Source organism: Hyla sarda, chromosome 5, assembly GCF_029499605.1.
Source record: "Hyla sarda isolate aHylSar1 chromosome 5, aHylSar1.hap1, whole genome shotgun sequence".
Taxonomy (NCBI): domain Eukaryota; kingdom Metazoa; phylum Chordata; class Amphibia; order Anura; family Hylidae; genus Hyla; species Hyla sarda.
Genome location: NC_079193.1, coordinates 42956020 through 42970838, shown reverse-complemented (window position 1 = coordinate 42970838; position 14819 = coordinate 42956020). Strand labels below are relative to the sequence as shown.

Here is a 14819-nt window from a genome sequence, read left to right as displayed (position 1 = left end):
CGTCAACATGTGGCAGCACCCAAAACAGGAAAAATCCTCTGGTAGACTTTTAAAATATTCAACTGGCTTTTAGTATTAGACCACTCTTGAACGTTGGTTATTTTGTTTTGTTTTTGTAAATATATACAGTGATCCCTCAACTTACAATGGCCTCAACATACAATGGTCTTTTCTGGACCATTGTAACTTGAAACCAGACTCAACATACAATGCTATGGAATCTGCGAAACATGCCAATGGCTGGAAGAACTGGCCAATCAGAATGGGCATTTCACTGGTAAAACCCCTGTATTCCTAAAGTGTATGCACTGACTTGTGTCTGGTAGCGCCCCCTACAGTACAGGGAGGTATTACATGTTCTGTATTACTGAAGTGTATGCACTGACTTGTGTCTGGTAGCGCCCCCTACAGTACAGGGAGGTATTACATGTTCTGTATTACTGAAGTGCATGCACTGACTTGTGTCTGGTAGCGCCCCCTACAGTACAGGAAGGTATTACATGTTCTGTACTCTTTACCTGTACCAGGGTTAGCTGCTCCTTTGGACATCAAGTGAGGGCGGCTCCATTTTACTTTTTTTAGTACATTGCATGTTCTGTACAGGACCCTGAAGAAACTTCTGTCCTCTACTTAGACCAGTGTTTCCCAAAGAGGGTGCCTCCAGCTGTTGCAAAACTACAACTCCTAGCATGCCCGGACAGCCGAAGGCTGTCCGGGCATGCTGGGAGTTGTAGTTTTGCAACAGCTGGAGGCACCCTCTTTGGGAATCACTGAAATAGACAGTGATTACAGCTTCCAGCAGATCTTTCTTACTTTTATATGTAAGGATTTGCTTTATCTATATTAATCTACTTATTTTTCTTTAATTCTCACTTTTTCCTATTTTTGGATGACATTTTGAGGCTTCAGAACCAATTTCCAGGTTTCCATAGAGTTCTGGTCTCAACATACGATGGTTTCAACATACAATGGTTGTCCTGGAACCAATTAATATTGTAACTTGAGGGACTACTGTGTATATATATATATATATATATATAATTTTATTTATTTATTTATTTTGGGGGGGGGGGGTTTATTTAATTTTTTTCATTTATCTGTGGTTAACAACCCCTATCATAATACGAAATGTATTGGTTACTTAAATATTATTAAACAAATTAGTGAACCATTTTTAACTAAGCACAATGCATTATCAAGAAGAATGAACAATCTGAGTATAATGATTATTTTTTTCTTTTTTTTTTTCTTTTCCATGAAGATTTGTATATCCTCGTACAGGTGTTAGAAAATCGAACTTTAAAACTGTATAACTTGTGTGCCCTATGCAATAGCTTGTAGTATATATATACCAAGTGTGTGTTTATATAATATATAGATATATTTATATTTATACATTTAGAACCTCTAAATATATCATCTACAGGACGTCTCTAATGCATTGTTATTACAATCCACTGCAGTGTCATTGTCCTGGAGTGTCCCATGTCTTCCCTGTATGTTGTCTTATACATAGAGAATGTCTTCAGTGTCCTGGCTACGCAACTGAATCATCATTGAACCGTAAAACCTGTAATATCTCTAATAAAGTGTAACCATTTCACATGTACAGTGATCCCTCAACTTACAATGGCCTCAACATACAATAGTTTCAACATACAATAGTCTTTTCTGGACCATTGTAACTTGAAATCAGACTCGACATACAATGCTATGGAATCTGCAAAACGTGTTAATGGCTGGAAGAACTGGCCAATCAGAATGGGCATTTCACTGGTAAAACACCTGTATTACTGAAGCGTATGCACTGACTAGTGTCTGGTAGCGCCCCCTACAGTACAGGGAGGTATTACATGTTCTGTACACTTTACCTGTACCAGGGTTAGCTGCTCCTTTGGACACCAGCTGAGGGCGGCTCCATTTTACTATTTTTAGTACATTGCGTGTTCTGTGCAAGACCCTGAAGAAACTTCTGTCCTCTACTTAGACCAGTGTTTCCCAAAGAGGGTGCCTCCAGCTGTTGCAAAACTACAACTCCCAGCATGCCCGGACAGCCGAAGGCTGTCTGGGCATGCTGGGAGTTGTAGTTTTGCAACAGCTGGAGGCACCCTCTTTGGGAATCACTGAAATAGACAGTGATTACAGCTCCCAGCAGATCTTTCTGTCTTTTATATGTAAGGATTTGCTTTATCTATATTAGTTGTCTACTTATTTTTCTTTAATCCTCACTTTTTCCTATTTTTGGATGACCTTTTGGTAGCTTCAGAAAAAATTACCAGGTTTCCATAGAGTTCTGGTCTCAACATACGATGGTTTCAACATACAATGGTCGTCCCGGAACCAATTAATATTGTAACTTGAGGGACCACTGTACTTCTTATTATCGCTAGAAGTGGATTTTCGGACTATGAATACAATATTTTAAAGGAGCCATTATTTGTTTTATGTCCGTACCGTAAAACTTGAATCCCAAATTCTGCACTATTCTGCCGTCAGCCCCGCTGTATAGCCCATAAGTCCTGTTTTTCTATTGCTGTCTGGGATTTATAGACGGCTTTTCAGCGATCCGCACACGAACAAGTAATCGCTCAGCGGGCGCATTTAAACTGTACATAAGTAAAAGCAGTCTCGGACTAGGTATTTTTTTGGGGGGGTTTAGCTTGTAATGATTTCTCCGTTGTTACATTTGTTAAAATATTTATGAATATTTATATGTATGAAATGGCGCTGCCTGAGCAGGCTACAGACGTCCAGCTCTGATCTGAAAAATGTGTTTTTGTTTCAGCCGGGTTTAGAAGAAGTTTTCGTCTCAGCAGGAAGGATAAAAAAACAAATAAATTCATGTACGAATGTAAAAAGAGCGACCAATATGATACAGCAGATGTTCCGACCTTTGAAGAGGTGGCTACGTATCAGCGGCAGCCTAATGAAAAATACAGGCTGATAGTCCTGGTTGGTGAGTATGGCTCTTTGTATTAGACATGCTTTGTTAACCCCTTAAGGACTCAGCCCATTTTGGCCTTAAGGACTCAGACAATTAAATTTTTACGTTTTCGTTTTTTCCTCCTCGGCTTCTAAAAATCATAACTCTTTTATATTTTCATCCACAGACTAGTATGAGGGCTTGTTTTTTGCGCGACCAGTTGTCCTTTGTAATGACATAACTCATTATATCATAAAATGTATGGCGCAACCAAAAAACACTATTTTTGTGGGGAAATTAAAAAGAAAAACACAATTTTGCTAATTTTGGAAGGTTTCGTTTTCACGCCGTACAATTTCTGGTAAAAATGACATGTGTTCTTTATTCTGAGGGTCAATACGATTAAAATGATACCCATTATTACATACTTTTCTATTATTGTTGTGCTTAAAAAAAATCACAAACTTTTTAACCAAATTAGTACGTTTATAATCCCTTTATTTTGATGACCTCTAACTTTTTTATTTTTCCGTATAAGCGGCGGTATGAGGGCTCATTTTTTGCGACATGATCTGTACTTTTTTTTTATACCACATTTGTATATAAAAAACTTTTTATAAATTTTTTAGAATTTTTTTATAAAATGTGTTAAAAAAGTAGCAATTTTGGACTTTTTTTTTTTTTTTTTACGTTCACGCCGTTCACCGTACGGGATCATTAACATTTTATTTTAATAGTTCGGACATTTACGCACGCGGCGATACCAAATATGTCTATTAAATTAATTTTTTACGCTTTTTGGGGGCAAAATAGGAAAAAACGGACATTTTACTTTTGGGGGAGGGGATTTTTCTCTTTTTTTTTACTTTTACATTTTTTTTACATTTTTTTTACACTTGAATAGTCCCCATAGGGGACTATTCATAGCAATACCATGATTGCTAATACTGATCTGTTCTATGTATAGGACATAGAACAGATCAGTATTATCGGTCATCTTCTGCTCTGGTCTGCTCCATCACAGACCAGAGCAGGAGACGCCGGGAGCCGGACGGAGGCAGGAGAGGGGACCTCCGTGCGGCGTTCTGAATGATCGGATCCCCGCAGCAGCGCTGCGGGCGATCCGATCATTCATTGAAATCGCGCACTGCCGCAGATGCCGGGATCTGTATTGATCCCGGCACCTGAGGGGTTAATGGCGGACGCCCACGAGATCGCAGGCGTCGACCATTGCCGGCGGGTCCCTGGCAGCGATCAGCAGCCGGGATCAGCCGCGCATGACACGGGCATCGCTCCGATGCCTGCGGTTATGCACAGGACGTAAATGTACGTCCTGGTGCATTAAGTACCACCGCACCAGGACGTACATTTACGTCCTGCGTCCTTAAGGGGTTAAAGCTCGGCAAACTTTTATTTCTCCTTCTTTTTTTCCTTTCCTTTTTCCCCTTCTCCTAAAGCCGGTTGATCAGAATTTTTGCTATGATGTCAAATATTCAGTTGCTGCATCTGCTAATAATTTTCCAGCGTTTTCCAATTTCTAAGTTTAGGATTGAAGTGTTGGAGCAGCGAGGTCTTTGGGTGTTTATACAGCCAGCAGAATGTCACATTGTAGCTTGGAAAGTAGAGCGTAAACCGCAAATAACAAAAAGTTAAAACTGATAAGCGGTAATAGTATACGATCCCTGTTTTTTCGGCTTAAAATATGATTAGGTGTTGAAATCTAAGCTTGTAATAGAAGAAGTAGGAACACTTTGCCACAGACCCCGGTTATCTCTACTGAGAGGTCTTCCAAGTCTACAGCTGGATAGACATGGCCTTCGTAGAAGCGTTTGGCTACGGTAAATCTCTTCAATGACATTCAGATGGGGCTGGAAATAATGGGGAAAGTTGTAACCTGGTCTCTTTACTCATCAATGAAAAATACACAGGGGATAGACGAATGATAAAAATGATCTGTTCTAATATGTGCGCAGGACGGTAAACGTGGTGATGACTCAACCGGGGCCTAAGCCAAATCTTACATGTTTCTTCTTATCCATTAGGTAATGACACATGTTCAGTTTTTCCATTGTTGTAATTACATTGAGATCCTACTCAATTATAAATAAGAGTTTCTTTTAATAACTACATTTTCCATGCGCTGATCTATAACGTTTACAGGGTAAATTGTTTTATATGTTTTCACTGTAGTTTCTATATGCTTCCATGATATTGTATACTCATTGGGGGTTATTTATCAAAAGATTTATGTGGGTTTTTTTTTTTTTCACGTAACTTTGGCGCGTAACTTTGGCGCAGTGTCTTTTTGCGCCAAAGTTTGGCGCATCTTCTCCACTGTCCTTTTCACAACTTTCTCAAAATCACATGGTCCTGGTAATGATGGTAATTCATCATTTGCGCCAATCGATCTATGGCGCAATTTTGCATCTTTAGGGTTTTGGTTTTTTTTTGGCGCAAATCACCGCCAAGAAATTTTGCACATGGAAAACACACTTAGCAATGTCAGAAAATGTAAAGGCGACAAAATACATGAAAAATTTTTTTTGGGTGAAAGCAGCGACACCTCCGGGGCTGCGCAATACTATCCTGCGACATAGTTGACTCTGAGGAACCTTCACCCTCCGTTGAGCCAGCATTGGACATGGCCGCACAGGTTCAGGAAAGGTAAGCACTAAAGTAGTGGTCTCCAACCTGCGGACCTCCAGATGTTGCAAAACTACAACTCCCAGCATGCCCGGACAGCCGTTGGCTGTCCGGGCATGCTGGGAATTGTAGTTTTGCAACATCTGGAGGTCCGCAGGTTGAAGACCACTGCACTAAAGTAACCCAAAAAAAAATACTCAAGTTGAAAATAAAATCCATTTCACAAGGTGGCTATAAACCCCACGAAAGAAAATAACTCATGTCGCTTGCTGATATACTGCAGGAGGGACTCCGAAATGGCTGCACAAGGGGTAAAATACGCGTCCTCTGTGGCGGTAAGTTCTGTGTAAAAGGCGCTGTGAACAGCTGATTTCAACATTTGAGCCAAAATTACGAACAACTTGTACCAAATGATAAATTTGGTGCATGTCCACGAAAACCAAAGTGAAAAAAAGGGAAAAAAGAAACTTTCAACAGGCAAAATTGATAAATACCCCCCATTGACTTCGGGGGAAACCTCTTTAGGACGACAACTTAAAATTACTTTAAAAAAATGTAATCTTCTAGGGGGGGGTGGTCTTCTCCAAAGTAGATGGCTATTACATGTAATGGTGGAACGGAAAAAGTCTCTCAGGAAATCTGGTCTGGAAAAAAGGGTGGTCTTCTCAAAGAGGTGGTGGTTCAGAGATGTTTCTGTGTTTAATATTATTGATTACAAATGCATTAGATCAAAAATCATTTAGTGAATGGTCAGAGGGGGCACGAGCCTAATTTCGATAATGGAAGTGAATTTCAGGTGATGGGTGTGAGGAGGTGTGATTTTTATTGGGGTGTGTATTACACATGCACTGAATAATCCTGACCTTAAAGGAGTAGTCCAGTGGTGACCCAGTGGTGAACAACTTATCCCCTATCCTAAGGATAGGGGATAAGTTTGAGATCGCGGGGGGGTCCGACCGCTGGGGCCCCCTGCGATCTCCTGTACGGAGCCCCGACAGCCCGCGGGAAGTGGGCGTGTCGACCTCCGCACGAAGCGGCGGCCGACACGCCCCCTCAATACAACTCTATGGCAGAGCCGAAGCGCTGCCTTCGGCAATCTCCGGCTCTGCCATAGAGATGTATCGTGCGGAGATCGACACCCGCTATCTGGCCGGAGAGCCTGGCCCCCGTACAGAGAGATCGCAGGGGGCCCCAGCGGTCGGACCCCCCGCGATCTCAAACTTGTCCCCTATTCTTAGGATAGGGGATACGTTTTTCACCACTGGACTACCCCTTTAATTACTAATCACTCCCATTATTAAAATAAATGGGTTGTCCAGTTATGTAAAACGTATCCCCATTCCACAGGATAGGGGCTAAGTTTCTCAATGCAGGGGGTCCGACGGCTGAGATCTTAAGAATGGTGCCCGTCTCTTACCTTACAGTACCCTAGCCCCCACCAAGATGAACTGATTTTAGGAGTGATACCTGCTCTGCCAATCACCGGCTGAGGCTAGACATTGCTGCGACCAGTGTTTGGGACAGCAGGCTTTCACTCCCAAGATGAGTTTTTGTCTCAGAAGGTGGGGGCCAGAATGTTCCTATGGAATAAGGGGATTGGACAATCCTATGGATAAAGGGGTAAGTTTTACATAACCACAGTACCCCTTTTAAGTTTAAGTTTTGGTTGTCCACAGGTCTTTCTAAAGGGGTTGTCTTGTTAGAAAAAAAATTACAAAGAAGATAGGCTGTTTTGGGGGGGGGGGGGGGGAAAGCAGTACTAATTTTAATAATCTCCTGCCACTATTGTTCCAAAGGTTCCCAATTCCCTGCTGATGTTAGTGGCTGGCTGAGAGGTCATTTCCATCTGTTTTGAAGGTATCCAGGAATTGGAGATCAGCAGGGGCCACTGGGCATGATCAGGAGGGCATTGGCAGGATATCAATAATGAGAGTACTGACTGTTTTAACCAAGTCTGTCCCATTTCTAAATATCTTTTTACTTTATTTATTTTATCCTATTTACCTGTGAAACCTCTTTGAGACAATCACCTAAAATTGTATTAAAGGGGGACTCCGCTCTAAACATCTTATCCCATATCCAGAGGATAGTGAATAAGATGTTAGAGTGTGGGGGTCCCACCGCTGAAAGATGTTTAGAGCAGAGTACCCCTTTTAAAAGGGATTTTCTAGGAGGGTGGTCTTCTCAGAAAAGATGGTCAATATGTGGTACTATAGGGTGGTACTGAAAATCTGGTCTGGATAAGGGGGTCGTCTTTTCAAAAGAGTTGACCCTTTAGAGATATTTAATTGCATTTCTTTTCTCTTTTTTCCAGTTTGTAGTCACATTACTTACAAAGTAAATTCTCATTATTCTATCATTTAAAGGGGGTTTTCCATACCGTGAAACATATCCCCTATGCACAGGATAGTTTATAAGTTTCTGGTCCCAGAGGTTGGATCTCCTGCAATATCCAGACCTGGGCCTAAATCTCCTCGGTGCATGGAGTGAGGGGTCGTCATGCACACCATGCATTGTCGATGGGGCACCAGAGATACCTGTAGATGGGTAATTCCATAATGAGGACGTACCTTCTCAGCTGTGATCTTCTTTCCAATTGCCATATTTGGAGTCGAGAAGGAGTTTCCCCCTTGGTCTGGGGCAGTTGGCATCAACCTCATAGTTTTTTTTTTGCCTTTTTCTGGATCAACAAAGTAGGGACACAATATGGATATAGGTTAAAAGTGATGGACTCTGTCTGTTTTAAAACTTAGGTTACGCTGATCTTCCTATTGTTGAACATAGAGGGGATATGCGTAAATATGTTACAGACTTTTTGTGTGACTTTTCACATACGTGCACTCCTGTGTTTTTCTGTGGTAGACACGTTTTGAGTTGACTTTTTGCAATGGTCAGATATCTATGAAACCGCCACTTAAAAAAAATAAATAAATCTCATAATTTGGCACAAAGCACCCAAAGGGGTGCAAATCACCACCAAATAAAAAACTGCATACAATCTAACTGTAAACAGCATTTTTAAAAAGCTGCATAATTGTCGCACGGTCAAAAAGTCACACAAAAAGTTGTAGAAAAACACCATACAAAGTGGAGTACTGTAAGAAATGTGATCAGCACCAGATTTATCACAGGCTCTGCTCCATGCAATGAATCTGGTGCAGGTACACAGTTTCCACCACATGAATTAGTGGAGTAAAAAGACATTCACTACACCAATTTTTAGGAATACCCCTCAGTGATTTTTGACGACTATACGAAGAATAACTTGTTAAAAGTTAGTCTAAAAAGCTTGTCATTTTAAACAATATTTCTGTAAATTACATTGCAAAAACAACAACAATATACAGACCAGTCCTTGTCTTGGTCTGGGATCAGGGCAAAATCAATGAACATTAGTGAGTTCACAATAGTTGGTGCGCGTCCATTGGAGCCAATCTATCATTTACCAGAAATACATTTCCACAGAGACCCAACAGCACCCGAAAAACAACCACAACAAAAAGGAGACCTCAACATGTCAGCAGTAGCCTCCTTTAGATAGTAAAAGCAGTAGCACCCTTTAGGCAGAAGTAGCAGCAGCAGTAGCCCCCTTTAGGTTATAAAAGCAGTAGCCCCCTTTAGGTAATAAAAGCAGTAGCCCCCTTTAGGTAATAAAAGCAGTAGCCCCCTTTAGGTAATAAAAGCAGTAGCCCCCTTTAGGTAATGAAAGCAGTAGCCCCCTTTAGGTAATGAAAGCAGTAGCCCCCTTTAGGTAATGAAAGCAGTAGCCCCCTTTAGGTAATGAAAGCAGTAGCCCCCTTTAGGTAATGAAAGCAGTAGCCCCCTTTAGGTAATGAAAGCAGTAGCCCCCTTTAGGTAATGAAAGCAGTAGCCCCCTTTAGGTAATGAAAGCAGTAGCCCCCTTTAGGTAATGAAAGCAGTAGCCCCCTTTAGGTAATAAAAGCAATAGCCCCCTTTAGGTAATAAAAGCAATAGCCTCCTTTAGGTGGTAAAACCGGTAGCCCCCTTTAGGTAGAAAAAGTGGTATCCCCCTTTAGGTAGTAGTAGTAGCAGCAGTAGTCCCTTTTATATAGTAGCAGTTGTAGCCCCCTTTAGCTAGTAAAAGCAGTAGCCCCCTTTAGGTATTAAGATTAGTAGCCCCCTTTAGGTATTAAGATCAGTAGCCCCCTTTAAGTAGTAGTTGCAGTAGCTACCTTTAGGTAAGTAGCCCCCTTTAAGTAAAAGCAGTAGCCCCCTTTAGGTAGTAAAATGATAGTTTGTGCCCATCCATTGGAGCCAGTCTATCATTTGCCAGAAACACTTTTCTATAAAGACCCAACAGCACCCGAAACGCAACCAAAACAAAAAAAAAGTCCTCAATATGTCAGATTGATTTTTCTAGTCCGGAGCTCCTGGATGTATTGTCACAATGTCATAAAATACAACGTAATGGCAGCTTTTATGAACAGCTCTTCAGCCACACTTGAGGCGTGTAAACTTAGCGCTTGCATTATAGGACACGTACTGTAGCTACGAGCACCATAAGTAGATCGGCAGTCACCTGACAAATTAAAATTCCTGGAAAGCATTGTGACTTGTCGACAGCAGCGCTTATAATGGATATCATACGTGCTGGCGGTTTTTAATAGGTGATAGAAGATATTATTGCCGTTGCCAAAAAAGATAATGTTTCAACAATGCACTTTTCCTGCTTTGTTTTAGTTAATTTAAAAGTAAAAAAAAAATAATAATATATAATTGTAACAATGTGTGATATTGACATAGGAACTGCTTGCACAGATTAAGGGTTAAACCCTGGCCAAGAATAATTTTTCCGTGAAATTAGTATTTTACGTCTACTAATGTCAGCAAATGCTAGTGTCAAAGATCTGCGCTTTAGATGGTTTATATCATTATTAAAAATTAGGTAGAATATACTTTATTTTTTTTTCTTTTACCCTATAACCATTGTCTCCAAACTGTGGACCTCCTGCTGTTGCAAAACTACAACTCCCAGCATGCATACTGGAAGTTGTAGTTTTGCAACAGCTGGAAATCAACGGTTTAAAGGGGTAGTCCAGTGCTGAAAAACGTATCCCCTATCCTAAAGATAGGGGATAAGTTTCAGACCGCTGGGGCCCCCCGTGATCTCCTGTATGGGCCCCGGCTCTCTGGCCAGATAGCGGGTGTGGACCACCACATGATGCGGCGGCTGACACGCCCCCTCAGTACATCGCTATGGCAGAGTCGGAGATTGCCGAAGGCAGCGCTCCAGCTCTCCCATAGAGTTGTATTAAGGGGGCGTGTCAGCCGCCGATTCGTGTGGTGGTCAAAACGCCCCCTTCCTGCCGGGGGCCCTGTACAGGAGATCGCGGGGGGCCCCAGCGGTCGGACCCCCCGCGATCTGAAACTTATCCCCTATCCTTAGTATAGGGGATATGTTTTTCAGCACTGGACTACTCCTTTAATGGCCACTTCCCTATAACAATATATGGACTACATAGCGGTGGTGGTTGGGCGCAGCATTGTCCTTTGCTTGGAACATTTGCCCATGAGCCACACCAGAGAATCTATAATAGATAAATTGTATAATAACAAGTGACAGGTATTTAGGTGCTCTTAGAACAAGGTAAAGTTGAAGCCAGAAGAACCCTCACGTGACGCGAAACGGCCGTTGCCTTGTCCCCGCACCTGCCCCTCTCTCCTGCTGCATGTCAGCTTTACCACATGATTTTTGTTTGCTGCAAGAAACTGCAAGATTACAGTTGTGGTGAGTGCCATGTTTCTTTACCTGCATTCTTCTTGTTGGAAAGAACAACAAGTGAAACAAGGCAAATGACACAATACTCGTAAGCTAAATTAAGTTATCCTTAAAGAGGGCACTGAAAGACTACAAGTCCTCTCATCCTCCCTTCACCACTTCTTTCTCGGCCCTCATGTACGGCATCTCGCAAATAGTGTATGTCGATAAAGGGGAACCCCAAGGCATGTGACTGACACTAATGTACAAATGCCAAAAAAGCAGAAAGTAGTGACGGCACTCACCCCGGTCAGCATGAATCTACAGAACTTAGCTCATAACAGGAAGGGTTAGTATAGACGCACAGTGGCATCTCTGGGCTACAGCCGTTTCGTGGCTCCCAGGCACTTCCTCTGGCGCTTTTGTAGTTGCTTATACAGCCAAGTTACTCCCTTGTCTTCCCTTTCTGTTTGTGTCAGGATTTCAGAGATCATAGGATCTCAAGGGGCCGGCAAACTTACTTTGTTCAGCACCTTGCAGTCACATAATGGTCATGTGGTGCGGAGTCGAAACATGTTTGTTAAAGCATATCAATTAGATAAGCACACTATTTTGCACGCTTACTCCTTTGGGTGTATTCACATGTACAGTAATCTGCGCATATTTGAGTCTCAGGATTTGAAGCTGCAGATTTTAATGTAAACCAAATGACTGAACACAGCTTCAAATCCTGTGCATCAAATATGCGCAGGATACTGTACGTGTGAACACACCCTTAGGGTACATTCATACGTAAAGGATCCTGAGCAGATTTGATGCACAGGATTTGTAATTGCCGATTAGAAGCTGTGCTCAGTCATCTCATTTACATTGAAATCTGCAGCAGAAAATCCTGTGCATCAAATCCTGCGCATCAAATCTGTGTACGTTTAAGCGTACCCTTAGGGTGTTTTCACACATACAGTAATCTGCACTTATTTGATGTGTAGGATTTGAAGCTGTGTTTAGTCAATAGTTTACATTGTAAATTAAGAAAGGCCCAGCACTCACCAGTTTTGCAGAAAAGGTGACTATTTATTCACATAGTGTCAGGTAACAGGACGCATTTCGGCAGGATGCCTTTCTCTGCTGCAGGGAAAGGCATCCCGCCAAGACGCATCCTGTTACCTGACACTACGTGAATAAATATTCACCTTTTCTGCAAAACTGGTGAGTGCCGGGCCTTTCTTAATTTACGTTGATCTCTTCTTGCCACACTCACCACCATCAGCTACCACGATCTTCCACATTTAGTTTACATTGATCTCTTCAGCATCAAATTTGCAGCTTCAAATTCTGTGCATCAAATATGAGCAGAATACTGTACGTGTGCGTACACTTAAAGTGTATCCCCGATAATGCTCCGGCGGTAGGGTATCTGTTTACACCTCCCAGAAACCTCATTGCCCGAGATTACAGTAATCAGGATATTTTCCGAATTTCCCATAGCGTTGCATAGAACATTTTTGCAAGTTCCTAATATATAGGTATGTAAAGGAAAGTATTTGCTTCCTATGTGATTTTTTTTCCCATGGTTGTGGCTAATTACTGTATTTACAATTATATTTATGTAAATGTTTATAAAAATGTATTTGAAATGATCATATTATATAATATTGAAATAGCTAGCATTTCTATTGTAACCATAAATATATATTAATAGATATTAAGGCCTAGGAAGCACATACCATATATACTCGAGTATAAGCCGAGTTTTTCAGCACGATTCTTCGTGCTGAAAACGCCCCCCTCGGCTTATACTCGAGTGAACTCTCCGCCTGTCAATCCCTTTCAGTGGTCTTCGACCTTCGTCATCATCTAGACCCCCCTTTAGTTTTCTACTCACCTCCCCTCGGTGGGAAGGAAGGGTGAGCTGGTTCAGGCCATCTATGCGGCAGGGACCGTCCGGTGCGGAGGGTTAGTCGTTTCGGCCTGTCCATTTTCACCGGGAGGCCCTCTTCTCCGCTTCGGCCTAGTGACGTTGCCTTGACTACGACGCACAGGGACGTCCATGCGCAGCAGACGTCCCTGCGCATGAACGTACCTGTGCGTCGTCGTCAAGGCAACATCACTAGGCCGGGGCTGGCCCGGAGCGGAGAAGAGGGAACAACTAACCCTCCCGCCCAGACCAGCTCACCCTTCTTTCCCACTGAGGGGAGGTGAGTAGAAAACTAAAGAGGGAGTCTGGATGATGACGAATGACCAGTGGCTGTCCGGGCATGCTGGGAGTTGTAGTTTTGCAACATCTGGAGCTCAGCAGGTTGATGACCACTGAGGGATTGACAGGCGGTGATGATGAGGGGGGGATATGATGATGGGGGGTGAAAATGACAGGGTGATGATGACAGGGTGATGATGATGGGGGTAAAAATGATGGGGGTCTGGATGATGACATGGGGGGGGATGATGTATTTCCCACCCTAGGCTTATAGTCGAGTCAATAACTTTTCCTGGGTTTTTGGGGTGAAATTAGGGGCCTCTGCTTATATTCGGGTCGGCTTATACTCGAGTATATACGGTAACTATTTTCTGGCCTAGGAAGCACATACCCCTTGACCTACGGTTGATCATATTTTATTTTATTTTGTTCTTTAACTTGTAAAAGTTCATTGAGAATTTAAGAATTACTAGTAAATCATAGGGATGGTTTTACCTAAACCTTGTTATAATGAATTTCTGTTAATATTGCTTATTGCTACGGCCCACCACTGCTTGCGGTTTTCGAAGATGTTGTTCTCTACCGAGTTCTTAGCCCCGGGAGACCATGTTCTTTTAAATTTGTGTGTTCTGCTATTATATCCTATATATTCTTGGTCACAGTATCTGTTAGGAATTATCACAAAGTCCTAGGAATGTCCCCACTGCACGTCTCAAATCTTTTCCTACCTGTGTGTACCACGTACTTTATGATTATCTCCGTGTTCACACTCGGTTGGTAGGATCTGTTACACAGACTCCGGGGACCATTCATGTTTACCATAGTAGAGCTGTAGACAGATGTTGGGAGCACTTCATACATTTTTCTTCATGCTCAATCATCCATGAAGAACAACATCTAGAGTGTCAATGATGTCTATCGGGATCATCACTCTGTTTTCTCTACAGTGCACATAATTTGCTGCTTGTATGAAACATTAGTCCCAGGGAGCATTATTGTTCCTTGTTTCTTATAAAACAAACTTTACTGAGTTTACCTTTGTATTGTTTTTTGGTCTTCTTTTTTATTATAAGTGTAACTTGCATACAATTTTAACAAAAAATAAGGTCAAATAAAGAAGAACTTTAAGACCAAGATGTTATTAATTTAGGTTCTTTAGAATTCTTCAGGTTGTTTTTTTTATAGTTTTTTGTGTTTCCAGGGAAGAGAAGGATCAGGCATGTTGAATTTCAACTATTCTGTTTGTTTGTTCTCGATGAGATATGCAGTCACCAGAGGAGTCTGGCAGTGGCTTTCCCCCCTCTATTTAGAACGCATGCACACTCAACCAAGCATTC

General features: G+C 42.0%; 1 protein-coding gene across 11 annotated transcripts in view; it reads left to right on the top strand.

Annotated features, from left to right (window-relative positions):
• Positions 1-14819, top strand: part of MPP7 (MAGUK p55 scaffold protein 7) — a 413461-nt gene that overhangs the window by 337282 nt on the left and 61360 nt on the right. For all 11 annotated transcript variants that reach the window (XM_056519406.1, XM_056519411.1, XM_056519401.1 and 8 more), the window contains one exon: positions 2786-2956. In XM_056519406.1, the coding sequence (XP_056375381.1) occupies positions 2786-2956 (171 nt within the window). The remainder of the gene's footprint in view (positions 1-2785; positions 2957-14819) is intronic.